The 27,559-nt window shown below is 40.7% G+C and overlaps 1 protein-coding gene across 5 annotated transcripts in view; it reads right to left on the reverse strand.

The window, feature by feature from the left end:
- Positions 1 to 1,905: 1,905 nt before the first annotated feature.
- The window catches only part of WASHC2C (WASH complex subunit 2C), a 36,680-nt gene continuing 11,026 nt past the window's right edge, over positions 1,906 to 27,559 (reverse strand). For 2 of the 5 annotated variants that reach the window (XM_088169064.1, XM_014875315.2), the window contains 19 exons: positions 27,453 to 27,525; positions 26,609 to 26,665; positions 24,609 to 24,767; positions 23,897 to 24,030; positions 22,016 to 22,108; positions 21,412 to 21,516; positions 20,385 to 20,501; positions 18,848 to 19,011; positions 18,310 to 18,412; positions 17,377 to 17,562; positions 16,202 to 16,384; positions 13,751 to 13,879; positions 13,446 to 13,541; positions 11,247 to 11,363; positions 9,597 to 9,659; positions 8,719 to 8,931; positions 6,371 to 6,973; positions 5,565 to 5,739; positions 1,906 to 2,400 (listed from right to left, as the gene is read on the reverse strand). In XM_088169064.1, coding sequence (XP_088025190.1) covers positions 2,264 to 2,400; positions 5,565 to 5,739; positions 6,371 to 6,973; positions 8,719 to 8,931; positions 9,597 to 9,659; positions 11,247 to 11,363; positions 13,446 to 13,541; positions 13,751 to 13,879; positions 16,202 to 16,384; positions 17,377 to 17,562; positions 18,310 to 18,412; positions 18,848 to 19,011; positions 20,385 to 20,501; positions 21,412 to 21,516; positions 22,016 to 22,108; positions 23,897 to 24,030; positions 24,609 to 24,767; positions 26,609 to 26,665; positions 27,453 to 27,525 — 2,907 coding nt within the window. In that variant the 3' untranslated portion in view covers positions 1,906 to 2,263. The remainder of the gene's footprint in view (positions 2,401 to 5,564; positions 5,740 to 6,370; positions 6,974 to 8,718; positions 8,932 to 9,596; positions 9,660 to 11,246; positions 11,364 to 13,445; positions 13,542 to 13,750; positions 13,880 to 16,201; positions 16,385 to 17,376; positions 17,563 to 18,309; positions 18,413 to 18,847; positions 19,012 to 20,384; positions 20,502 to 21,411; positions 21,517 to 22,015; positions 22,109 to 23,896; positions 24,031 to 24,608; positions 24,768 to 26,608; positions 26,666 to 27,452; positions 27,526 to 27,559) is intronic. The other 3 variants (XM_088169066.1, XM_088169067.1, XM_088169068.1) reach the window with 3 other exon arrangements.

Consider the following 27,559-nt stretch of genomic DNA (forward strand, 5'->3'; position numbering starts at 1 on the left):
CGCAAGACCTACTGTGACTCGCTGTTAGGTTTCAGGCCCAGTTGAAACTGTGGCTTTTGAGAAGTATGTAGTGGGTATGGGAGCCTGTCAGAGCTTCTGGACGCTGTAATACTGAGCCTTCAGCTCCGCCCTTCCCACCATATACAGTCGTGGTTTATCGAATTTGCAAAAAAAAAAAAAAACCAAACCGGAAAAGTAAACCAACATACAAAAAACTCCCAAATCACCAAAAAACCAACATAACCCAAAATCAAACCCTCTAGTCATAACCCAGTTCAAGAAGTCACCACTCAGACCAAGCCCCCCCCAAAAGTGAAGTGCTTAGTTCTCTGTCTGTTAAAATTGACAACCACCCAATTCAATGTGTGAAGAGACATGGGGAAAGGCACAAAGACTTTCTGTCAGTTAAGAAAGACTAGGTGAGAAGAAAGGTTCTGATCTTCATCACAGAAACTTGCACTATGAAGAGCTTTTCTCTGCTGAGCTTTCACATGAAAGTTTAAGAAACACTAAGGAGCTTTTTTTTTCTACTCCAAGAGCTTTTGGCCCTCTGGGTTCTCAGCTTGTGAAAAGCCCTTTGCAATGCTAACAGAAGGTATTAATGTGAAGGGCCAAGAAGAAAGAAGCAGAAAAGAAACAGAAGAATTCACCATCTTCTTTTCTCCATCATATCTTTGAAGCCCTTCTAAGCATAGAAGAAAGGAGTAAAGAAGCAGTCCAAATCATGTATGAGGCATATGCAGCAGATGTAATGCCTATAAATAAAGTTCAAGTGTTTTCACTGCAGATACCCATTTGCAAATAGCCCCCACTCTCTTTTTTAAGCTGTTACTCCCAGCTTACCCCCACTTAACATGAATCATTGCCAGGCCCACCTATGGTGCAAATCGATATATCATGTTTCTTCTTCATCCTTTCCAACCTTTCCTTCTGCTTTACCCTCATTAGTGCTAGATGTTTCAGCTGTAGTATTTATTGTGCCCAACAAAGGAAATCCAGCTTTGGCAACAAGAGACTGAAGCAGATGTCTCAGAATGACGACTTCAGTGCAAGTGGGGGTTGATTTCAAAGAGGTCCTCTGAGCACATGCTTTAAATTTACAGGAGAACAGTCTTAAGAGTCCAACATAAAGTAATCACTATCACAAAAGCAGTGTATCTAGTCAGAATTGCAGACAGTCACTTGTACAATAAAATAAACATTTGATCCTCCCGCATTTATGCATTTGCTCTGCTTGTATGCATGCAGGAGAGCAAGCATCTACCACTGGCTATCAAGTATGGTTAATGGCATCTGTTCCAGAAGGGAATCTAGAAAATACAGGATGCAGAGTTAAACCAAATATATCTGACAGTTAGAGGGATTCCAGAGGAGCAACCTCCTGTATACAGCTTACACTGTTATGGATGACAAGGGAAAGCAGACAGCAAGCCTTTAAGCACAAAAGAGTCTTTGCATAAAGTATGTACATAGGCTTGTTAGCCTGGAAGTGACCAAGCGGGCTCTGTACAGACGGACTTTATGAATACTGTTATTTGCAACTCTGGCAGCTCCATGGAGGTAAAAAAACTCATTTAATGGCCTACAACTTGAACAGAAGACACTGTTAGATTTCTGTTGTCTTCACACTCTTCCTGGCAGAGAAGCATTAGACATCGTTATTTTTATAGCCCACATTAGCTGCCTATATGAAATACCTCATTTGAGCTGATGTCAAGTCCTGCTCTGAGATTTCCTAACTGCTTCATTCTGTAAGAGCAGCTGTGCCTGATACTGAACCCAGCCTTACCCTCCCATTAGCTCATTAGGTGGCAGCTGACCCAGACAAGGCATGGTGGTAATTTTGGTTGCTTTCAAGTCATGATGCAGACATTCTAAGCAAGAGGTAAAGAGGAAAGTAAGACATGCAAACAAATCAAGTTTAATAGACTCCATTTACTATTTAACAATTATTTTATCTATAGATCTGTTCAATAAAACAAACTATACTTTATATAATAGATTACTTCATTGCAGGTATTGCACAGGCTGTATTCATCTCGGCACCATGGAAAACATGATAGCAGGAAGTTATTGTATTTTTTAAAAAATATATAATTTAGCAGGATTAGACAAGCACAAGAGAATACTAACCATTTTAAATGGGTAATCTCATTTAAATATCCATGTCCATCTCATTCCAGCTCTACTGAATTAGAGAATCCAGAGTATTAGTACTGGACAGGGTTAAGGAAGGCTGCTTCTCTGCAACATAACCTCATGACTACTGGCCTCCAAAGGCATTCAGCGGGTCATCAAATGTACTCATGATCTTGCTCTCAGATTTTGCTTCTGAGGTTGCTTGGGAAGATCTGGTCTTAGGAGTAGGTATCTTGACTTGGCTGCTAGAGAAAATATCATCTAAAGAGGGAAACAAAAAAGAGATTTTAATGACAAGTGACTACTAAACAGAAGCAACATTGTACACAAGAGAGTCCATCACACAGCAGTGACTGCCAAGGACATTCTGTGATAAACAAATGCTTTCCTGCTACTTGCAATTCTGCATGCATTTGTAAGGACATACATGGGAGCTGTTAGCGGTAAGATTTTTTTTCTCTTCTCAGCAGACAGCGTAATACTTGTATTTTATAACATGTTCAGGCTCTCATAAGCATTTGTAAAGTACTAATAAATTACAGCTCCACAATAAATTCTATCATGCAAGTGCCAGATAGCATCCCTCTTATCTGGAACATTAGTGTCTGAGGAACCTGAGAGATCCAAGAGCTGCGAGGCTGTTGCTAAAGAAAATCAGAAGAGGAAAGATGGTAATTGCTAGCAACTACTATGGTGATAGTCACTAACCATGAGTCTAATCTACAGCACAGTAAGAACATAATATAAATCCCCTGAGAAGAGACCATTGCTAAGATGCAAGGAGGCAGACAGCTATAACCACCATCCTGATGAATATTCAAAAACTCTGTCTACAGTCTTGAATCAAGGTTTCCCACCACCTTCCTCAATACAAGCATATCTGTTGTGAATAACTAGGACCACAAAGTGGAAAAATACCACACTGCCATTAAGGCAGAGGGCAACAATATGCAGAAATTAAATCGTCCAACACAGATAGCCTGTATCAGCTGCAGAGCTCACAGTGCTGCAGTTCTTGCTATGGCTAGAACTGTTGTGTTTAGGACTGTGCTCATGAAAGAGATGAAACTGCTACCATACACATACTGAGGGGTTGCCCTGAGGTTTCCTGAGTGTACACAACAGTGTATCTCATACTATATAAAGTGTAGGACACTCAGATCATGCAGTTGGAATATAAAACCAAAAGATTGCAAGACTTAGATAAGAGGATCACTAGTGATTCACAAGGCCAGCGTAAATAGCACATAACTGGTCTTGAGTCCCTATTAAGAAAACATGGATGTTATATAGAGGTTAATATAGCCACTGAGTCTAGCTGGTCAGAGCATGGTTCTAATGACACCAAGGCTGTGGGTTTGATCCCCATATAGGCCATTCCCATTAAGAGCTGGACTTGATGATCCTTGTGGGTCCCTTCCAACTCATTGAAATATTCTGTGAATTACTAGACCAGAGTATATAGAAACTAGTATTTCAATCTTCACCACATAGCCTAACCTTGAGAAGACGCCAAGCACAATGTGGTCTAGCACAATGTGTTTCCCTGTCTCTTCTCACTACTTCCAATTCAGCATGTGTCTGCTGATCATAGGGATTACACAGGAATAATCCAGGACCACATTTCAGCACAAGAGCAGTTTAGAGAGGCAGCAAAATAGAGTAATCCCCTATTGGCATCACTCCAAAGCAAGAAACTGTCACATGGATTAGCTTTACAGCAGAGAGGAAGTACAGTGAGTGCCATAAGCAGTAGAGGTATCATTCCCATTTTTTATAAAGAGGCTTAAAGAATAGGACAATTTTACCCAGGGAAAACACAGCATTTGTCAGAGTGCAAGAAAGCTCAGTCACCATTTTGAAGACAAGCAGAGGTGACATCAGCTATAAGGTGAATGAGGACTCTAGTGACTGGAAGGTGTGGTAGGACAAAAGAAAACAGCCTGCAGCCTTCACACCCCTCAAATTGCAGCTGAAATTTACTATTTCATTTGCAGCAGAAAGGTTCTCCTAAGACAACAATATACAGCTCTGTAAAAGTGTTACCATGTTCACTTAAGCCAGCCCTTAATGTGAAATGTAGGCAAGTGCCAGTTCCACAACTCTACTGCCAGCGGAACATCCTCATCTTCAGGCATCCCTCCCTGCACTCCTGTTGGTGTTCTGGAGCTCCATGGGCACCAAGGAGCTGCATGCCCATGGCTGTACCACTGAACAGTCACCACTCTACAGGAAGATCAAGTCCATCAGATGCAGGTGCTTTAGGTGCAACAGGCATCAAGATCAGCTGTGACATCAAACACAAAGCTTTACCACCGGAGTTGATGTCAAAAGTGGAAGTTCAAACAACAGGTTCTGTTGTGGCTAATTTTCAAGTATCACTCTACAACTGTTTTTTTAACATTCAGTTCAGACTTTTGTGCTGAATATTTGGAAGGGTAACTGCTTGGAAAATTCTTTCACTTACTACAGACTACATGAAAAAAAGTAAATTATTGAAACAAGATTTAAAAAAAATTTCAAATCTATTCTAAATATATTTCAAATACCTTTCTAACAAACCTTTAAGTCTTATTTTTCATATCACTCAAGAAGATTTCGAAATATCAAGATGCTCATTCTCCAGCAAATTTTTTAGCATATTTACAGTCTTCAGCAATCAGGCTAAAGTGCTTAGCAAGAGTCCAAGTAAAATGGTGGTAAGTCAGGTTCAATTTGAGGAAGTTAGAGGGAATGAAGATTCGACAAAAACCAAAGCTAGAGATATTTTGTCTTAGAAAAGAAATACATACAATCTCAAAGAAGAGCTATGAACAGGAAGAGCCTGAGAACAGACATAGCTGAAAATCACATTACTTTCAGTATCTGCCGATGGAGCATGCTTTGCACATCATTTCACATTACTACTTGCTGTTTTCTCAACAAATTATACATAGCAAATCTTTGCTTTCAGGTGTAGTATTTGTAAATTTTTCTGGATACATAAATGTAAACAAAATCTTATGGGCTCCAAGGCAGTTAACACAATAGTGAAAGTGGGATGGGCAGAGGTGCTAATTTGTTCATATCAGTGACTCATCTGAAAGTACAATACAAAAAGCTGTGAAAATTGAAATACAGAATCTGTCTCAGAGCCATAAACAGGTGAGATGAGTCTCTTTAGAAACTTGTCTGGAGAAATTCCCTACAGAAATTTAGCTTTATCTCAGAACAATTTTATACTCTTTCCTAAACTACTTAGATGCCATGCTAGTTCTACAAATCTAGAAAGTTCTCATCCAAGGGTCAAATCCAAAGATGACCAGAGATTTCAGAGCACTTGAAAAGTAAAAGAAATCAAAGGGCTCTAAAAGATTATAGATGAATGAAACTCAGGACAATATTAGAAGACTAGTAGCAAGATTTTTACTTCTATATATACTTACCCATATCATCGTCAAATATGGATTTTTGTTCCACTTTCTTCTTGGTCTTCTTTTCTTTTGATTTTGCAGTTAGATCCGCAAAAATATCAATGTTATCATCAAACAGGTTAGTCTCTGGCATTTTCTCTTTCGTTTTGGTCACTGGCTTAATTGCCTCAGTAGCAAATATATCATCCTTAGAGGAAAACACAGAAAGATCTCATCAATCCAAAACACACTTCAAGAGAATAGTCAAATTATCTGTACACAGCAGCTGAGATGTTTCGAAGACTCGGGTTTCCTGGGCTTATCAGACAAAGGTTGAACTCAATGACCTGAATGGTCTTTACCAACCTAACTAGCAAGAAGTTTGAGACCCTTTTCCTCATGGGGGACTTGGCAGAAGTGCCTTAGTACTGGATTGTATACATGTCAAGTACAGCACACAGAGGCCTGTATCAAGTGCCCAGACCACCAATTTTGTTCCTTTTTAAAGTATTATTTAGCTGCTGAGAATTGTACAGATAGTTAACAAATAAGAACCAAATACCTTATTATTCTGAAAAAGGTACGTTGTCACAGCACATTCAAAGCATGCCTGCTCTGTGTTAAGGCTCCACTTTTTAAACCACTGCTGCTAGTTAGGGGCTGAACAACCAAAAAAAGAGTTTCTATATCCCAGCAGTGGAGCAGGATTGAGAGTTTACTTCACACTCTCATCCTGCACACACCATCCTATTCCGCAGCCTCCATTAAGCCAAAATTTGAGGGGTCTGCATATGGCCCTGGGGAACAAAAAAACCCAACGTGGCAGGTTCAGCCATTACCTCAAAGATATCTTGGGCATTAGGGTCAACTGCTTGGAGAACAGCAGATTTTAACTCCTTTTTTCCAGTTTTCTGAAAGGTGAAGAGAGAATCTTCCTCTTCCTCCAAAAAAGGTATAGGGCTGCTTTTTGTTGAAGATTTTTGTTGTACAGGCTGGAATAGATCATTGCTGTCCTCATCACCCAGATCAGGCTTTTTCTCCCTGCCCTTTATGGGTTTGTTAGCCATACCGTCTGGCATTTCCTCCTTCAACTTTGATTGTGCAGCTGGTCTGGATGTTGAACTGCTTGCAAAAAGGTCCTCAGATTCAAACAGATCATCCCCATTTTCTGTGGATTCTGGAGGAAGGAGTCTGTTTGCTCCACCAGATGAAACACTGCTGTGAGCTGGTAGTGACAAGCTAGAGAGAAAGCCATTTTCCTTGGACTCAGCTTCAGCAGCAAGAGGTTCCTTTATGTTCACTACTGCTGACGTCTGTTTTGGTAGAGAGACTTGTGACTCTTTAGCAGTGTCCACCTCCTCACTCACTCCGGCCTCTTGGGCAGCCAGTCGGCGCGCCATTCTGCTAGGGGGTCTGCGCTTCCCTGGAACCCTGATCCTGGTCTGCAAGGAAGGAGGAAAAGCAAAGCAGGACCATACATAAGGAAAAAGCCCCACAAGACATTCAAGCTTGGAGTCGTCTGGAGAAAGATTCAGAAATATAACCCAGGATTTCTGATTTGCTGCCCTTAGTCATTCCACAGCAGTGGAACTGGTGCATAAAAGCAACAGCACTCACAAACAGAGTCACAACAGGTCAGCAAGCCACTCCAGCCCCTTTGCTTTAGGTAATACCGTAGTCAGCCTGTTATCTTGCTAATCTAAGGGCTTTTACAGTACAGTTCAAGCCATGACTAATTGCATTTTCCACGAAATTTCATTTTATGCATAGCCTATTGCAGTTAATTGCTGCTTTTAAGGAAGCCCCCTGCAAGTTTCCATTACAGCCTCTCCCCTATCCCACATGGACAGGAGTATTTACATGGCTAGGAAATGGATCACTACAACGTCTTCTTCCCTTTTGTTAATTGCTTCATGCACTGGTCTTTGAAAGGGCAGAATGCTGAGCAGGTTGCTTTGTTCCAGCCATTGGAAAAAAGTGCATTTGACTGGATATATTTACACTCAAACTTGAAAGGTTGAAGAAGCAATGATATGCCAAAATTACATCATCTGACCTGAGCCACAAAAAGCATTCACTGTATAGTTACCAACATGTGGCTTCTCTGATTAGTTCTTTAAAAATCATGCATCATCACTACACTAAAATAAACATTCAAGGTTGATAATATGCAGCTACAGGCACTCTATTCTTTGCAAGCCTGTCTATTTAAAAGTATTACAATAGAGAGCTTTGTCTGTTAGAACACGCTGCTATTGGAAACAACTATGCCTACATAGTAATGCACCAGGCTGATGTACAAGCTTCACATCCATTTGTCACTAAGGGGTTATGTCACCCATTGTGGTGACAGCTGCTGCACCTTGCCAAGTCATCTCTGCTGCTCATCTAGTAATGAACAGCCTCATCAGCATTAAAGGAAGAAAGAATCAAAGTTAAGATTTTAAGTTACCTTACTCAAATTGCTGCTCTCAGGAAACCCCACAGACTTATAAAATCATAGTTACCTAGATGAAATCTTAACTACATGGCTGACATTTCCACTTTTTAAAGAACCACTAAGGCTTTAATTAGAATATGCTTTTTGCAGTCCATAAAGTAGAAAGTATGACTGAAAAACAAGTGAGTCAGGAGGCAAGGATTTGCCATGTCAAAAACTGAAACACTTATTTTTGTTTTCCTTTGTGTGAAAACAAAATTTTTCTTTGAAAAAGAATTGAGAGTTACAGTCCAGAACAGCATGGCATTTTTATCCACAGAGGGATATTCACAGCAGTGATGTGTTCTGCATAGCTTGTCAAAGCAGCTGCCTGCAACCTGTTTTATAGTTAGCCTAGCAAGATGTCTTTTTAAATATTTTTTTAGGTTGGTGTCTCCTAGGATAGGACAAGATGTTATACTAACATACCTTCAACCAATAGGGAAAACCAGTATTTGGAAAAGGTACACATGTACTTTAAAAGGCACCAGGTATATGCTTAAGCCCCTTACTGAGCTAAGTATAGGTGCTAAGCTAGACTTTCTCTTCAGTGATCCACGGAAGTGAGAGGGGATTAGATTTTCACACTCCCATTTAGATTCAGATAAATCTCACAGTTAGCAGAACTTGCATGCCATAACAAACTCCTGCACAAGTACAGACTGTGTTTTTAATAACCCTTCCTCTTATCCTAAATACCAATGTTACCTTATTGGCGTTGTGCAAGGTGTCTGCTTGCATGGGCTGATCAAAGCTTACACCCAGTTCTTCATTGCTTCCTGCAGCAGGGAAGGCTTCACTGTTCTGTACCTCCTTGGGCTCATGTAATGGAGTGTCCAGCACTGGTAAGGGAGACTTGACATTGGAGATTTTAGGCATTGCGCCAGGTAGTAAGGCTGAAGGGTTAATAGCTAAGTTAGCCTACAAAACAGAGACAACAAAAACACACACACAAAAAGAGATCACATTAGTAGTGCTCCAGAGAAGCTGAAAGAACTAGTTTATCTAAGTATTCAAGTTCTACTTCTAAAGTGCCTGGCTTTTCTCACATATAAGAACTTCTGTGTCTCCCACAAGCTCTGTCTCACTAAAACTGTGGAATTGTCAACAGTATTATTCTGTGTAAGAGCTTCAGGAACAGCAGGCTCAAGTTATGTTACAGACCTGTGTAGCTTAGTATTCTGTCTGAGGAGACACTGGTTCTGACTTTGAATGATATTGTGATATAGACAGTTACTACTCGTTTTGTGTCAGAAGGGGGACATAACCATAGTCCCCCCTAAGAGTCTCTAATCATACTTAGTAGTGCTAAGATCAGTAGCAGTTCAAAGAGGAGCCCACCCTCTGCCCTCCCCCCCAACATGAGTAAATAGTGCTGTTTAGAGTCAGGACTGAAACAAGGAGGAAATAATATTAAACATGCAATACAGAAAAAGCAATCAAAAATATGCCATCTGAAAAAAAAATAACGTTGCAAGAATAAGGTAAGGAAGCAATAAGATTTTGGTTCAGGGAAAGCCATCAGCGAGGCAAGGAAGATTTTATTTTTTTTTTTTGAAAGTTGAAGTGCCAGTAAAGTTAATTACTTGTAGCTTTCCAATCCGAGATGAAGGCTCTTTGGTTTTAATGGGAACAGGACCTGTAGATTTCTGCACAAAATTACATTGGATTAAACAAGTTGACAAGTTGTTATCAGCCAAACCATAGTTTTCATTTTAACACATGTACAAAAAGCAGCTAATTGCATATCAATTTCTTCTGAAGATACTTTGTTATCATCACATTCTACTACTAGAGCTATAGTCACTAAGTTTTCGGTTTCCCACATGCCATGGCCCCATCTTCATTATCACATTTCATTCACTTATTCTTCTACCCAATATTATACTTTGCCATGGTAACTGAACAACATCCATCTTCTCCAGGTCACTGCCACTACTAGTCAAATCAAACCAGGACAGCAATCTTTGCTCTCCTTGCTTATTCTGTCCCCTAAAATCCTCTGAAGCCATATTGCCAGGCAGTGATCTAACTTTTCTCTTTGTGACTAGCTGTAATAGGACTACAGACTTCAATGAAGCCCACATGGAAACCAAGAGGGCTTCAAAATTGTTTCACTCAGACTTCAAGGAAAACAGCTTCAGAGAAGTGACTGTCCCTCTAAAAAACCAGGCCAGTAGTACTAGAAAGAAGACTAGGCTAAAGAGCAAGAGAAGCTGTTTGGTGTGAAGACTTGGGTCAATTCTAGGACTCCAGAAATGAATCATATTAGCTAAGGTGCACTTCTCAGGGTTTGCTCTCCAGAAGTTTGTCATCTGCATAGGTCTGTGAGCTAGGTACTACTGCTGTTGGTATGACTGGGCAGACAGAGCTCCTTCAGCTAGGTTGAAGTAACTGAGGGTTTGCAAGGGTTAGGACACTCATTTGAAGGGCTCAATAACATGACAGAGGAATCCTAGAATCTGAGGAGATTGTTTTCTACTTAATTGCATGTGGTGTTCAGTTTAACCTCAGACAGGCTGAAACCATTCCTATAGCAGGCTGTCAGTAGCTACAAAAACCAGGAAGAATGGCCTGGTTCTACACTTGAAGGAACACTTAACAAAAAGGGAAGACATGCTAATTACCAGCCCTACAGATGTGCTCTGTGTTTTCCAGCCCAGGGGAGAAAAAACAACTCCCACTCCCTACAACAAAAAGCTAATCTCCTACACATAAAAATCCATCAAGCATTGGTGAGGCACAGGCCAGAACTCGAGTCCAGATCACCTCTCCCAGAGACTTTTGATTCTGCAAGCTTAAGGACAGGAATCTAGTTTACTCACCATAAAGACTCTAACATAAGAGTCTCAACTGACACAGATTTATGCTGCATGCCCTGATATCCTCTCTGAGAAAGGCTACCTTTAAAGATCACATTCATCCCAACAGATACTGGCACTTCAGAGAAGAAGAAACAAATAATTTTCAGTACGACTGGACCTAGGGCGTAGCTCTTCGCTGCCATTTCACTTTTTAAAGTGCATATGCAATGAATAAAACATCAGTAACATTTAAACATCTTGCTAGTAACAGTGCACCTGCTGATGAACAGAGAAGTTTGGCCACGCATTGCCACGTGGCAGCCACTGAATCCAGGCATTAGTTTTCCTTTTTCCAAGACACTTACTTAAAACAAGATGAAACATCTCCCTTTTCTTTGCATGCTATTTAAGGCACAAGATTTAAGTACTTGCCTCTGTAGTTGCTGTCTTCAGAGTTTCATCTTGCTTGGCACTTGAAGCATTTTCTAGATTACTGCTCACTGAGGAAGGGTCAACACTGGTCTGAAGAGTTTTCTTCTCGGCCATTTTCTGAAAGCATTATGAGCACAAGTCAACATGAATGGGGTAAAAAGCATGGTGTGCAGATCCAAAAAAAAAAAAACCCAAACTCCCAAAAGAACTCAAGCAAAAATTTTAAAATCTTGCTTTTAACTGAACAGAAAACTAGCCACAACTTTTGATCCTGCTGTGCTTAGTTGTATTTGGTTTGCATGGCCAGTTTTTGTTAGAGGTGGTAGGGGGCTACAGGAATGGCTTTCGTGAGAAACTGGTAGAAGCTTTCACCATATCTAGCAGTGCCAATCCCTAGTGGCTCCAAGGACGGATGCACAGATGTAATTGCAGCCAGAAAAAAAGTAGGGTGAGAACATGGGAGAGGAACAGCCCTGCAGACACCAAGGTGAGTGCAGAAGGAGGGAGAGGAGGTGTTCCAGGCACCAGAGCTGAGATTCCCCTGCAGCCTGTAGTGAAGACCATGGTGAGGCAGCTGTGCCCCTGTAGCCCATGGAGATCCACAGGAGTGCAGAGATTCACTCACAGCCTGTGAAGGAGATCCAGGCCAGAGTAGATGGATACCTGGGAGGAGGCTGTGAACCCATGGGAAGCCTGGCTCCTGGCAGGGACATGCAGAACCGTGGCAGAGGAGCCCACACTGGTGCAGGTTTCCCCTGTGGGGGACCCAGGTTGGCACAGGCTATACCTGAAGGACTGCAGACCGTGGAAGATTGACCCATGCTGCAGCAGCTTCTGGAGAACCACTGCCCATGGGATGGACTTAAGTTGGGGAAGTTCATGGAGAACTGTCTCCCCCATGCTGGAACAAGAGGAGGACTCCCTTCTCTGAGCAGTGGCAGAAACAAGGTGTGATGAACTGACCTTAACCCCCATTTCCCATCTCCCTGCACCACTCGGAGGAGGAGGTAGAGCTGGGAAGGAGAGATGGATAGGGGAAAGGTGTTTTTAACGTCTTATTTTACTCCTCATTATTCCACTCTGATTTTGCTAGAAAAAATTCAGTAAATATCTCTAACTCAAGTCTGTTTTGCCTGTGTCAGCATTTTGTGAGTGATCTCTCCCAGTCCTTATCTTAATTCATTCATATAAAATATAACTTTGTTGTATTTTCTTTGTTCAGCTGCAGAGGGGACTGAGAGAGGGGCTTTGAGTGTCTGGCATCCTGCCAAGGTCAAGTCACTCCAACAACAGGCATTGACTTATGGCTCTGCAAAGCAAGGGCCTTCCATTCCTCCACTCCTTTAGTCTACCTCAACCTTTGCTGTCTGTGCTAACAAGTAATAATGAGAGTTTCAGTAAATTTTCAAATGCGTATTTCCTCATCAACAAAACAGTAGAGAAAACAAAAGCACAACACTAGCTAAGGAACAGTGCTATTTTTATGTTTTCAAGCAACCAGGCTCCACATATAGTCTCCCAAGCACTAATTAGTAAAGACCACCCTGTCCAGAGTCCTCAAAGAAACTGTTTCCAGGAACTATTGCCAGTTTTCTAGCCTAACTTCCAGCTACAGACATGAATATAAACTAATGTAAATGTTAATTTCAATTTAAAAGATAATTATATTTAAAAATAGCAGTTTAGAATGTATGTTAGGACTTTGACCTCAGACCACCTGTAACAGAGTCTTAATTCATTACTGCAGCTACACGCCCTCTAAAAGCAATTGGGTGACCATAAGGATTTTAATGCTGCATCATTACCTGAGATCAAACCAACCTACAGAAACTTGAATTACACAACTCAGAGCACGGCTCATCAGTCATGCATAAAGCAAAGGGAAGTAAACTAGCAAGTTAAGCTATTAAACAAAACAAACTCTACTACTCTGATTTCTGTTCAGGTATGTTCTCTTACACCTAAGCCAGTCCCAGCGGTACACAAAAATAGGATCCAATTCTCTCATCCCAGTGTTGGGAGACCCAATGCATCTGTTTGCCTCCTATGTCTTCAGAGTCACAATGACCATTTCTGTTCTCTCAAAAATATTTGAAAAGTCACTTCATTTCTTGTGGGTATACAAACGGAGAAAAACCTTTCCATACAATTTTTTCCAGTCTCTTTTATATAAGCCATTTATAGTAGAGAAACAGGTACCGGAATGTTTGTTTTTGCAGTACTGAAGAGATCATCCTCATCATCATCCCCAAAAAGCCCTCCTCCAGGTGGTGGCTTCAGGATACGGTTTGCAGACTAAAGCAACAAAAGATAAAGGAAAGATGTGTCACAGATCCAAAGTCCATCTCTTTCAGCCCATGATACCAGAATATAACTGACATTAGCATTTGGCCCTCCCTGGAAATCAGTGACTTCGAACTGTGTCCAAACAAGGAACACCAGGACACTGAACATTTCAAAGACTGTTTTAAAATAGGAAGTTCAGAGGAGGGCTTTGAACTCACCATTGACTTCTTGGGGCTGGCAAAGAGGTCAACGTCTGGGTCATTGTCCTTCTGAAGCTTGTGACTGAAGAGTAGCTCTTCATCTTGAAAGACCCCAGTGCTTTTGGGCCGAGTACTTTTCTCAGAAGCCTGGAAGGAGAGAAGGAAGGTCCACACAGTGAGAAACTCTCTGAGGAGGTTATTTGCCTCATGATAAGGCAGGTTACAATTCCCCTGAGGCTACACTACAGCTCTGTACTGGTAACAAAAATATAACTTATACTGCTGGGTATGTTTTATTTTGATCAAATTTGCAAAACTTACAATGTAAATATTTGTATTTACAAAGTTCAAATATTTGTATTTACAGTTCAATTTAATGAGAAGACATTCACCACAATATCTCTGTCTGCTGATCTAAGATCCAGCTGCTACTATTTACTTGTGAAGCTTTCTTCAAAGGAAAAAAAAAAGCTTTCAGTATGTTATCATGACTGTACAGTAAGGTTTATTTTCCAGTAAGACTTTTATGCCTCAAAAATTTCAGCTAAGGATGCAGGACACAGTAGTGAAAGGAAGAGAATTTCTTAGTTACCTTCCTAAGCAACATTTTCAAAGAAGAATAAAAACAGAATATTTTTTTTTTAACAGAAGGCACCTGTAAAGCTATTATTGTTACTAGATTCCCTGTTCTTGTCCTGTGAAAGCAAGCAAACACCCTCAAAGAAGAACAGAATATACTGCCTTTGGCAAGAACTTGTACTTTCAAATTTGCTGCTGTGGGGAAGACTGAAGCTGCATGTATCACCCTATTACCTCCATTACATTGGCAAAGTAATGAGTATCAGCTCCTCAAGCACCAAAAACAATGCCTTTGTATGATCGTGGTCATTGTAGGCACCCAGGTCTGGCTTGCAAAAAAGGCAAAGGCCCCACTCAAATATCCAGGTAAAAGCCCATATCTATGTTTTACCACCCATCTGTCTCTATTAAAACAACTCAAATTAAAGGTGCCTATTCAGAGCATGATTCGATGTCCAGTACCATCACACCACACACAAAATCCAGGCAGCAAGAGTGGTCATCCTAAGAATAAAGCCTGATTCTCCCCATTCCTATTCAAGTCCCCAGGAACCCCAAAGGGCTGCCTAAATTTAGTTTCCAGTACATCATTTTTCATCCATACACCCTCCCCTATGTTTTTTATTACTGTGATTTCTTCATTACATTCTCAGCCTCTGTGTGCACCAGCTTTATTTTCGTATCAAAAGCCAAGTCACATTTTTAGAGCACTAGAACTGCTGTTTACGCCCAGACACGTGAAAACCTAATGCACATCTAGAATTAGACACACACAAAACAAATATTAAGTTGAAATAAGCTGGAAAAATAGTAGCACCTTTCAGATTTGCCTATCAAAAATGTGAAGTCCATAAATTACCATTCTGATTTTTGCATTTCAGCACCTTAATCACTTTGTGACTACTTACTATATGCTGACAGATGAGAGCTTTGAAGGAAAGATTTAAATGGATTTCTATTTTTCCAAATTCATAGGACAGATGTGGCTTCTTTCAATCATCTCCCAGTGTGCTCCCCACAAAAAACCAAACACAGTATTCATTCATGCTAACAATGCATTTTAACTCAGAAGCTGCTCTAAACAATGATTTTTCTCCAACAGTCACCTATTTCGTTCAGTTCCAAGGGCTTCTGAATAAAGTGTACATAGGCTTTAGGATTGGCAGCTTACTTTACACACTAAGATGACAAAGCTTTGTGGTACACTGTAATATAGAGTATGTACCTTTTGACACTATTTCAAATTTACAGAAAAAAATTCAGTACATTTGCATAAAGCAGAAACAAGAATATTGCCATAGATTCAAGGATATTGCTGCTGAAAATTCCAAGTTCACCTCTTGATGGTAAACACTCTATCAGAAAAGCCAGACTAAGAGTACAGCAGCTGGAAGTTTTTCTAAAAAAATGAACACACATACTTGAAAAATAGAAGTAAGCATAGGATTAAGATAATTATTGCTGAATCTAAGTCTGAAGGCATATATCCAGAAAGCAAACTGTAACAATGTAATAAAAAATATAAACCACAAGGCTTAAAAGTCCACATGCTTTTACTTCCTAGTATCTTTGATCTTGAGGAGTAACTGAAGAATCAGTTCTGTAAAGCAAATATCAAGTAGCTGCACCAAAACATCTGTATAGAATTTCTTTTCATCTAAGCATGAAGCAAAATGCTTTCAAGTTAGTGGGACAGGAAAATTTACAGAAGGATTCAAGATCACAAGGAAGAGCAGGAATTATTTCTCACCCAAGAATCTGGAAGGCTAGAAATTGAGAAACATAAGCCTGCATGACATGAAGAGAGGGAAAGGTGAAAACAAAATCTTGCCTAGAAAAGCAGAGATAGAAATACCATTTCCCAGTGCTCAAGAACTTCCTTACACTCACCACATCAGCTCCTTTCTGTGCATTTTTTATGCCATTATTATCTTCCAGTCTTTCCTCTTCTTCCTCCTCAAATAAGCTTAGCACTTTCTTAGCTTGGCTTTTCACATCTTTCCCCGGAGCTGGTGGTGATGTTGCAAACAGATCTGAACTGCCAGCTGGCTCTGAAGATATTACTGCAAAAGGCTCCACCAAAGAAGAAAAAAAAACAAGTAACACATCAGCCTGTTATTTAATTCAGGTTTGACCAAAAACCCTGCTGAGCTTTCTTGGAGAAATACCAACAGTGGTCAGAGTTCTGCAATTGTTACCAAGCAGGCAACTGTATTCAACTAACTTTTCCCAAACAGACAGAATATTAATATGCATGTTAGCAACAGAGAGTTGATAAAGAAAGCAATTTCAGCTCTGAAAGGAAGACAAATTTCCTCTTGTATTTCCTCCAAATTTTCACCCTACCCTATGGCACTATTGATAAGCTGTGTAAGTTTTTCTCCTTATCTTTATGTCAGGTTGCATATGCACCACAAGGCTGCACTGATCAGCTTTCCACTGAGTTACCTAGCTCATACCATTTGGGATACTTTAGAGGAAACAGCAGTACCAGAACCTTAAATGTGCTCAGGAAAAGTGTGAAGAGTAAGAACTACAATGGAAATTCATCAGCTTGTAATTCCTCGACAATCACTCAGTAAGACTGTGCCCAAGATCAGTTCTGCTGAAGCTTCTGCAATGGTACACTCAATACTCATCAATATTGTTCTGTAACAGTATTGCCCAGCTGAAATTCACAATCCTGAAGGCCATAATAACACTTATCATTTTATAAATCATCACACATTATGGTGAAACAAAGTTACTGAGCTTGAAGAAAAATCTATATATTAATATAGGCTATGTTTTAAGGGAAAGCTCTGTTCATGTAAATAAGATTACCCAACCCACCCTGGAAGGAAAACTGAAACATTCTGCCAACCTCCTTCCCCCCCAAAAATCCCAATCCCTCTCAAGAACATCAGTTAGGAAACAACTTTTAAAGTGATTTTGTCAAATGGAGACTGATTTACTCTTTCCTCCAATCCAGAAAAATATTTCTGTGCCAGAGCAGCACTGTTTGATTGGTTTTTTTTTAACTGAATCTTTACCAAACTTCAGATTAATGTAAGAAAATCCCTCACTTTTTCCTTTGTTTGCTGCTCTGCAACATCTGTTCCTCGACACACAGGAGCTGCTCCAGGGTCTTCAGAACACCACAATGTATCTTCTACCTGGTTAGACTTCATTGTTCTATCTGGCAGATCTTCCTTTTCCTCCTTTTCTTCTTCATTAAAGATAAGTGGTGCTTGTGCTGGTTTTACTTTCTCCTGCAAAATCAGCAGAATGTTGGCAACACAGAATTGGTAGTTATATATAACAAGTGTATGCTGCTGTGGGATAGCAGAGTCTCAGTTTGCCTCAGTTTGCAGAGGTCTAGGACACTGGCAACATATTTGACTTCTCCTATTTTCCTCCCATGGGACATTCTGGTTTGTGACTATTAATTTCCAGTGTTATGAGTTTTTTAATCTGGTTGAAGAGTGCCAGGAAGCACACGTACAGGAATCCCAACGACAGATACAGCTTTGCATCTCCTCCTCTCAATTCCAAAGCACAACCAGACAGGCAGTACATCGTGGGCTAAGATTGTAAGACAGAGAATGGCATTTGCACACAAAAGGGAGGGCCAGTAAGAAGCCTGTTTACACATCTGAATCATCTTGGGTAGGGTAACACGAGAGGTTAACCCTAGCTACTGAGTCAGCAGTAAGCTGTTTGCTCCTTTTAGTGTAATTTAATGGTTGACAGCTTTTAAAACATCCTTAGGAAGTGCTTTTAGCATAAACCAAACAAATTTAGGGTAAGTGGTCAAGAAAATTTTGACGTCTCTATTAGGCTAATAGTAGTAAGAGTGCACATGTAAGAGTTCAGTCTTCCCTGTTCCCATTGCCAATTTGTTAGAGTTACCATTGTGTAAAACGAGTTAAGACTTATATTCAGTACCTAATGACAAAGACAGATTGTAAAAAGACTGTAAAAGTGTTCCATGTCACTTTTAAAAAATGGGGAGTTACCTTAGCAGCTGAAGGAAGTAGCATTGATTGGGAGCTGAAGAACGATTCTCCATTAATATCATCATCTTCAAATAACAATGATGGCTTCTGTGGCTTCCTTTGGCTGCAGTGAGAGAGAGAAGAAAGTGGAAGATTCAGTGGCCACGCACTACATCTGTTTAAAAGCATCACTTAGGGCCATTATTTGCAGCAAGTGTTCCCAGATACAGCACTTGGCTTCCTTATTGTCCCAACAATTCCAACACCCTCTTTCTTGTCTGCAAAGCTTTCTGAAGAAATGGAGATAAAAAAAGGTCAAAAGGATTTTATATCACTGGCATAGAAACGGAAAGGCCAGTTCAGTGCTGGCAAGGAGAATGACCCACCACAGATACAAAAGAGCCCAGCACTGCTCCTTCCTACTCACACACCCCTACCTCCTCCTCAGCAACAGTACCAGGAACCAACACTTGCAATATGCCTGGCTCCATCTGGTTTTGAAAGGCCTGCTGGGCTGTTCTGAATAAATGCCTCCCCACTCCCCTCCCAGGACTGTCACCTCTCTTTAGTGATTGCAAATAAGTCCTCCTCATCTTCTTCCTCAAAAAGGCTTGTCGTCTTCACATCTTTAACCTGATTGACAGTGCTAGCTGGTTTTGCAGGGTCTTCTTTTTGGCCATCTTCAGAAGGAAGTTTAGCTGGCTTGGGGACATTCCAATGTTCCTTAAAAAGAAGGAATAACTTTTCTTTTGTCTTGGTCAAAGCCACTTTGCAATCTTCTCTATAAGGAACACTTCATCATCTTGGCAGTCCTTTCATCTCTCTACTAGTTTACTTAGCTGCCTGCATTTTAGCCACTGTAATCTGACATTGCTCAGGATTTGCAGAGGGCCTGGTCACCTTTTGGCACAGTATTAATCCAGCAAAATACAGTACACACGCTTTGTTACAGCTCCTTTGACAACTGAGGTCAGTGTCAACTGCAGTGTCACAAAAGTAGGGTCATTCAGTAGAACCTGATTGGAGCCACTAATTGTTAGCAAGATTGATGTATCAGAAAAAACATGAAAAAAAGAAAAATCCCACCACATACACACCCAAGACACCTCATTACTAGAGTGCTCAATGCTGCACTTACTTCCTTCACAGTACTTCTCCCCCAGGCACCCATCTCCTCCTACAGCTACCATTTATTCAAGCCTACACACTAAACAGGATACTTCTGCCTTTTCTGGTTTGCTATTCCCAGCATGTCAAGTGGTTTTCCCCAGTATTTCACCTTTGTTTGTCCTCTTTGTGAAAGGCAAAGGTTGAACTTGGTTTATTCTACATTAAGATAAAAATGCATCTAAAGATATTACTGTTGTCTACTAAACAAGCAATTACAGGATAAGTAATAAAGTCTATGCAACAGACTAATTTTGAGAGATAGGAGGACTAAGAAGAGTCTGGATCCTATTCATATGAGCTAATTCAGAGGCTTCCAGACAAGTTTTTAAGTTTTTAATTTACTTCAGTGTCTCTGGCTTTCATTTAAGATGAAGGACAATACCTAGCCCATCCCTAGAAAAGGACTGCTCTATGGGAAGCCTTACTATTTATGTATAATTTTCCTATCCCTAGATTTAAAAAAACAAAGTCAAACAAAGAAAAAAAAAAAAGCAAAACTTAAACAAATAAAAATTCCAATAAACAAAACGACATACAAAAGAAACACACCTCAAAACAAAGAAAATCTCAACACATATCTCTCTAGAACTGATAAACTTTCCTTACAGAATTTAAAGCAGTAAGAACAGACTTATTTTTCCCTCTTAGTGTTTTTAAGTCAGATTTGTTGGCAAAAGTCTTCATTTTCTATTAAACTTTCTATAAATTACATTTAAAACACTGATTTTCTCTTCCACATGACTTCTATTACCTAGACCCCATGAAAATTTGGACCAAGGATCAGTCTTCTTAGCTGCAAAGAAGTCAAAGGATTGGGGTAGGTATGGCATGTGAACACAGCAGAGTTGGTCTGTGCTTTGCTCAGTATAAAACCCAGCAACTAGTTGAAAGTAACCACCTTCAACCAAATCTAAGTCCTCAGTTACCTCTTCATCACTGCTGAAGAATAAGCTGGAAGCTTTCTTGAGAGGCCCTGACTGTTTTGCTCTCTCTTCTGGAGGCTTTTCTTCGTGCTTCTTGGCAGGTCCCACACCAAAGAGATCCTTAAAACAAAATAAAATATAATATTATTAAAAAATCCAATAAAAAAGCCAAAGTCACAATGAAAAGCTCGTTGAGAAATCATCAGCACGTAAGATACTTTTGCCATCCACTTCTCCTATAAGTAGGATACAGAAATGGTGTTTTTGGAAGGCCATTTCAAGTATAAACACCATATTCTGGTACAAGGAATTCCACACATAACAGCATTGGAAAGACGAGAAACCTGTAAGCACATAGCCTGGGTCTGGCCCACAGATTCTCCACCACAAGATGTAACCAGCAGCCAAAAAGCACCACTCAGCAATTCTGTAGCACAGCAGCCAACACAATGGGGCACTGTTTCTAACCCATATAATGAAGTGGAGAATGAATCTTATTCTGAGGACAGGCATAAAGAGACCTGAACAACTACCACTGGGTAAAAAATTAAAGCATGCACTAATTGAAGTTTTTTTTAAGGTTTCTTGCACAAACTTGTGCTCTGACCTCTGCTTCATACTAGCAATCATGATTCTTACACACTGAAGAGGGAAAAAGAAGGAATTCAACAGCCATGACAAGAGAAGCAAGGTTTAGGATACAACAGCTTCTTGAAGCTCATATTTGTGCTACTGCTCAGTGTTCTCTATCAGTGTCCTATCAATCACAGGAATAACATCCTTCATGTCCAGAGGTGAAATGCACTGACTACAAACTACTTAAAAGCCCTCAAGAACTTGCAAGACTCCCCACTCCCACTCTCCTCCACAGTGCTGTCCACATGCTCAGAACTGCTGTACAATGCAAGATCAATTTAGTGCTCCATTTGCAAGCCCAGTGTTGTAAGTTTCTGAATATTTCTTGCTGCATTTGCAACATCCTGTGCAGGTGGGTTCCCATACACAGGCAGTATCAGGAAATGGTACTTACCTCTTCGTCATCATCAAACAAGGACAGTGGAGCTTTTGTCATGGACTTGCTGGTGGGGAGAGATGTAGCTTTGGACTTCACAGGTTTACTTGATGAAAACAAATCCTATGCAAACCAAAGAAATGTATATGTTTAAGAACTCTAAAGGGAACATTCATGTTTTTCCTTATGAAAAACGATGTTTAAAATGCCTATGAAGCAGTGGATGCCTTATCTGATGTACCAATCACTTGCAACTGCACAGGGATCTTCCTGATCTTTTCAGATTATTTGCTTGCTGAAAGCAAAAACGAAACACATGCAGTCTTTAATGATTCTTACTCTTCATTTACTGCTCCTTCCTGTCTTCACGCTTTTAATTTATACCTGTGTGTACCACGAATGTTTAACTCCCTGAAGACAGGGAAAACAATCACAGGGCTTTCACTCTTGGAGAAAGAAGGAACTTTCAGGACAGCTGGGAGTACGTGCATGGATGTCAGATTTCCGAATCCTACAAAATGCATAGAGAGCCCCCATATACAAGTGGACTGAAGTCAGGTTGACTGAGACCCCAAGGATTTCTGTAGGGATTTCTGTAGGGATTTCTCAAAGAAATACTCACTTCAGAATCCTCCTCATCAGAGAAAAGGCTCTTCTGTTTTCTTGGAGGTGTTTCAGATAAAGGCTTGAAGTCCTCACCTGAAGATAGTTGACTCTTTAGGACAAAGAAAGACACTGCATCAGCACCCATTTAGATTCAGTAAGGGCTGGCACATCTGGGACTCTTTTTTTACAGTAGCCAGGAGGGGGCGTGACCACGACCCAGAAGTTATTTTATACTACCTAGTGTCATTGCTGGGCATAGGGGGAAGGGAGTCTCTTCCAGGGAGAAGCACTCTTTCCCAGTCAGCTCAGCATGGCAGAGGCAGCAGAATCATTTGCCTCTTTTTTGTACCTTCAGTCATTAGCATTGCTGCTGCTGCTGTTCGCTTTATCTCATTGCTGTTTCAAGTAAATTGATTTTATCTCAACCCCTGATCTTTACCTTTTGTGCCGCCAATTCCCCTCTTTAGCCCTCTCCAGGGAGAGAGGGGTGGCAGGAGTGAGCAACAGTCCGGTTGGAGTGGGGGCACTAAACTGGGAAGTACCTTTCCTAAACCATGACAGACCCCTGCTAAGAGGCATGCTGATGGCAAAATGCCCGCAGCTGAAGGGATAGAACCCAAGCTTGTCACACGTGGGCTGAAGTCCAAAACTCATGTGCTATGTACAAGTGACTTGCAGGTCTTACCACAGGCCTCCTCTGCCACACCATCCTTCTCACCAGAAGGATGTATGCAGCAACTCATGCCAGGCCTCATGAGCTAAAGGAAAATGTTTCTTTTAACAACCTGTTTTTCATAAAGGACAGGGCAATTTGTGCCAGCCATCATTTCCTGCATTATCACAGCACATCCCCAGCCTGCCACCAGCTATACTGCCATTAAACTTAGAACGATCCCAGACCCATGCACTACTGTCATAAAGCTTGGAGTATAAAACAGCCCTCTCTTCCTGACCAAGCACGAGAGGGGCTGCTGAACCAGTTCTCATCCTCTTCTCCAGGAAGGGCAAGTGCTGTGAGTTCCCTCCCATGACTGCTCCCACTTCACTGACCATGGATACTCTTGCACTGCAGCAGAAACAGAAGCTGGCTTTGGTGCCTGTGCTCAGGTGCTTCTCATAGGACAATATGGAGAAATTGCTACAGCAATTTGCATTAGACATCCCCAGCAGTGTATCCCTCAGTTCAGAGGGGAGAAGAGTCACTGCAGCTAATTCTGTTCAAACACTAATTGGACAGGAAGTATAAAATGAGTATATACATATGAGTATCTAAAATAGAAACAAAAAACATTACTACTTTCCTCAAGGCACGGTTCTCAAAGTGGAGTGGTATTAGGAGGTTCTCATAACTCTACGTATGTGCTCAGCACCACACTCAGAGCTTTCTACAACTTAGAGGAGTTTTCAGCTGAAAAACAGTTTTATAAAAACTCCAAGTTTTGTATATGCTTAGGTAGAACTGTGACACCCACCCTCCTCTCCCATAATACACACAAGCTCTGGGTTACCAGTTAACTTGCTGTCAGTGGCTGGTGTAAGAGCAGACTCTGCAGCACAGAACTGTGACACCAAAGGTTCGTAACTCAGGCTGGTTTCACTTCAGCCACAAAATCCATAAACATTTATTACTATCCGAAGCTTATCATTTTGCACTCATTTCAATCCTGTCTTAATAAGACTCCTTCAATCACTGTCCAAAATGAAAACTTCCAATAAACCCCTAGTTTAAAAGGCAAAAGGCATTTAAGGACTAGTGAAGCACTAAATTATGGAAGACCCTATGAACCTAGTCCTATTTCATATCATTTTCATTGTGTTGTATATAGAAAGACTACTTCAACTTCACTATAAACAATTCCTAAAACCTCAGCCATACAATCCATTTTTATGCCATTACCTTTTTTTCCATTATTGCCTCCCTATGGCTTTGTGTTTCTTTAGTTGTGCCAGCAACCACAGAAGGAATGGCAGGTTTCTCCTTGAATAAGTCACCTTCATCATCATCATCAAACAGATCAGCTGTGGACTTGACTACATAAAGAGACAAAACAAACAGGGAATGAGGAATACAGAGCAAGAGAAGAGAGTATCAAAAGATACTATACTATACTATTTAAACAATGACCAACATAGAGAGAAAAAGCCAGACAAGCTCTCAAAGTGAAACATCACTTACCTGAAAGCACTGGTGACAGAATATGCACACAGCTGAGTCAGCTGGCACCTCTAAACCAGTGTTTTGTATTGGCTTAGCACAGGGATAGGGAACTTTGGGCGCAAAGAGTCAAGGCTGCGTGAATAAAGCCTGTACTAATTCCCTGATTCAAGTCTAGATACTGCCCTAGTGGTAAAAGGAGCATCCTTAGAGAGAAAAGTCCGGGGAGAGAATGTACAAACCAGCCCCACACGGCTCTGATGAAAAGAAATGCCAATGACAAAAAAACCCCTCTACAACAGAATACCATAAACCAATCAAAACCACAACCCCTCAAAACCCAAGCAGAAAGAGCAGTGATGAAGGTTTGAATATTATCACTCATTGGTTCCTACCAGTTTGAATTTTTATGAACTTCAGTGTTTAACCTTTCACCACAAATGTTTAGAGGTACCTGGAGCTGGAGGCTTTTTAGTTGCTTCCACAAAGAAGTCATCGTCATTATCAAACAGAACAACTTTCCCAGGTTGTTTAGGAGTTTTTTCTGTGCTCGGTGCTGCAGATTTCTTGTCTTTTTCCTCAACTACAGTGGAACTAAACACATCACTTCCTCCTGGAGATCAGACAGGGGCAGAATAAAAACCAAAATAACATTGCCAGAGTTACCAAAAAGCTGAATTTGTGCCATAGTAAGTGACGTCAGGTATAGTTTCCATCTCAGCAACTTTTAAGGCGCTCTTGCAACAGTGCCACATCAAAAGCATTAGCTGGACACGTTCTAATAAAGCCAAGTCACAGACAGCCCCTCACTCTCATTGCAGCCACTTCTTCCTCAAAACTGCTCATCTTCCCTAAAAACAGCAGCAAGGCTCCGTGTTGAAACTAGAAGACTTGGTAGCCCCACATGGTTGCCCCTGTGGACTTCTCAAACCAGAATCCTGCTCTCCTAACTAGTACATAAACTCCTAACATCACTGTGGCTCAATAAAAGTGGTAAAGTGCTTGGGGAGAGGGAAGGACAGGTGACTGAGTTCTTCCCAGGAGCCACACTTGCCATGTGAGCTCACCGGCTGTACTGTGGTATGAGGCTGGGCTTGGCATACACCAGATACGGCAGTGATTAATCAGAGCCAGCCAGAGCGACTGCTGGCTCCTGCATCTGCTGTGGCAATGTCCAGCCTCAGTGCTAAGTGCACGATCATCTGCAAATACTTCTAATGGTCTAAGCCTGTCTTTTTGCTTCTCATGTGTAGATGCTTGGAAATGAGACAGAGGTGGGGGAGATACTTAAATGAAAGTTTGGCAGAAAGCAGAACAACTGCTATATGGTTAAGTCAGCAGACTGAACAAATTTGATCCAGCAGCAGGTTTGTATTTAAAAAAAGGTATTATGCAATTATAAAGTGCCTCAGGATTGACAGGAATATGGCCAGAAAATCTGGTAATTTATTAAAGATTTTTGAGCTCCTAAACAAACTGTTCACTGGAATAGCAAAGGAGCTTCATTCTTGGCTTTTCTCTGGTGACTTAAAACCTGTCTGCAAGTTGAGAGGGAGCAACTAAACTCTAAACTCACTGCTTATACAACAGTACCTCCAAGAAAGAAGACAAAAAAACCCCACAGATCAATCTGCTATTTTAAACTCTGCTACTGAGTTCTACAATTATGTAGAAGTTCCATTGTTGACATGTATCTTTGACCCTGGAGTAAAAAGTCTGTATCTGTATACTTCCTACTTTAAAATTTATGCTGACTGAGGGCTCACTTAACTGAAGCCGTTCTTTATTAACAAAGGTCAAAATTTAAAATTCAGGTACTTCAATCAAGTGAAGAGCCTGCATACTGACAGAAATCTTTGTCAGTAAATTCAAAAAGACTGGTGATGTGTTTCTTCTCATTGATCAGCTTGGATTCTAATAAGAAACAGAGATCTTAGTACAATTCTTTTTTACTTTCAGCTCCAGGTTATAGATCTGTTTTTTCTCTATGTATCAAGATCCTCTGAATCAAAACCAGAAAAACAAGGTGGTCTAAACACAGGAACTTGATGTTTAAACTATTCTTCTGCTAACCCAGAGGAATATGATCAAATATGAAAGATCAAAATGCACTTCCTTCTCAGAGTACAGGTGGAAGCTGTGACTGCAAGCACAGCAGAACTAAGCTGTATAATATCAGCTGAAGTGACACACACTCTTAAAAGTTCAGAGCACAACACTTGAAGCTGACAGTTGCTAACATCTGCCATCAGTGACACCTACCTTCAGGGCTCCTCCAGAATCTTTGATGATCAATAAAACATGCTGCAGTTTAGGCTTAGCATGGTAGAAGCATCTGATCAAGCAATGCAGTGCTGCTGTATTTGGATAGTTTTTTCTTTAAAACCTCGGCAGTAGGTTTTAAAGAAAAGAGCATTTTGTGCATGAAGCAATTGGCTATTGAATAAATCATACCTGGAAACAGAAATACTGCACCTGCAGGAACTTTCTTTAGGGACTTTGAAGAGGATGCTGAAATCATAGGAAGTACAATACAAATGGATGCACTTATTTTATGCTGTCAAAGCCTTCAGAACTCTACCACAGAAACAGGAATCCAAGAAGTTGTCTGAGTCTCTTTTTTAACAGCTCAGAAGTCTTTACACGTTTTCCTTGAATTTCTGGGCTTTTGCAAAGGTATGTAATAGTCTAATTTTTTTTCCATTTAAACTCCACTGAACAGCTCTAATACACTGAAGCTTATAACCACATTACATGTTTACATACAGCATTACTTACAACAGTTCACATATACACACTCAAAACCACTTCAATACAATACATTCAAAACAAAATGGCTTAATCTCCCAACACATATCTGAATATTCATAAAATACACTGCTTCAGTAAGAGTTCTGCAATACAGAATGTGTGCTCAGAGTCCTTGAGGGTCTAGATATGCACCTAGTGGGAAACTCATGTGAATTAATCTGCAAGAAGAAATCTCTGCTCCCCTCAAACTCCCAACTGGATCGTGCAAAGTACACTTGAGAAGTTGGAACCCAGCACACGCAGAGAGTTCTGCCAACAGCAGTAAGACATCTTTCAGCTCTAGGGGAGTAGGTGTGTGTAACAGATCATAGCAAACAAACACATGGAAAATTCAACACAGCTGTTTTCTACTAAGACTGGTGAGGAGAAGAGACTTGCTCTGCCATTGCTACACCAGGCTTTCCAGTTTGGGAACAAACAATGTAGCTGATAGCAGTAATAAATCACAGCATAGACAACACTACAAGAGGCAACTGTTGGTTCTTACCTTCACTTACTGAGACTCGCTCCTCTCTCTTTTTTGATTCTTCTCCTTTTGGTGCTTCAGCAAAAAGATCACTCTGATCATAGATGAAAATGCAAAGCAAAAGAAGT

The sequence above is a fragment of the Sturnus vulgaris genome, chromosome 8 (genome assembly GCF_052056855.1).
Source record: "Sturnus vulgaris isolate bStuVul1 chromosome 8, bStuVul1.hap1, whole genome shotgun sequence".
NCBI lineage: Eukaryota > Metazoa > Chordata > Aves > Passeriformes > Sturnidae > Sturnus > Sturnus vulgaris.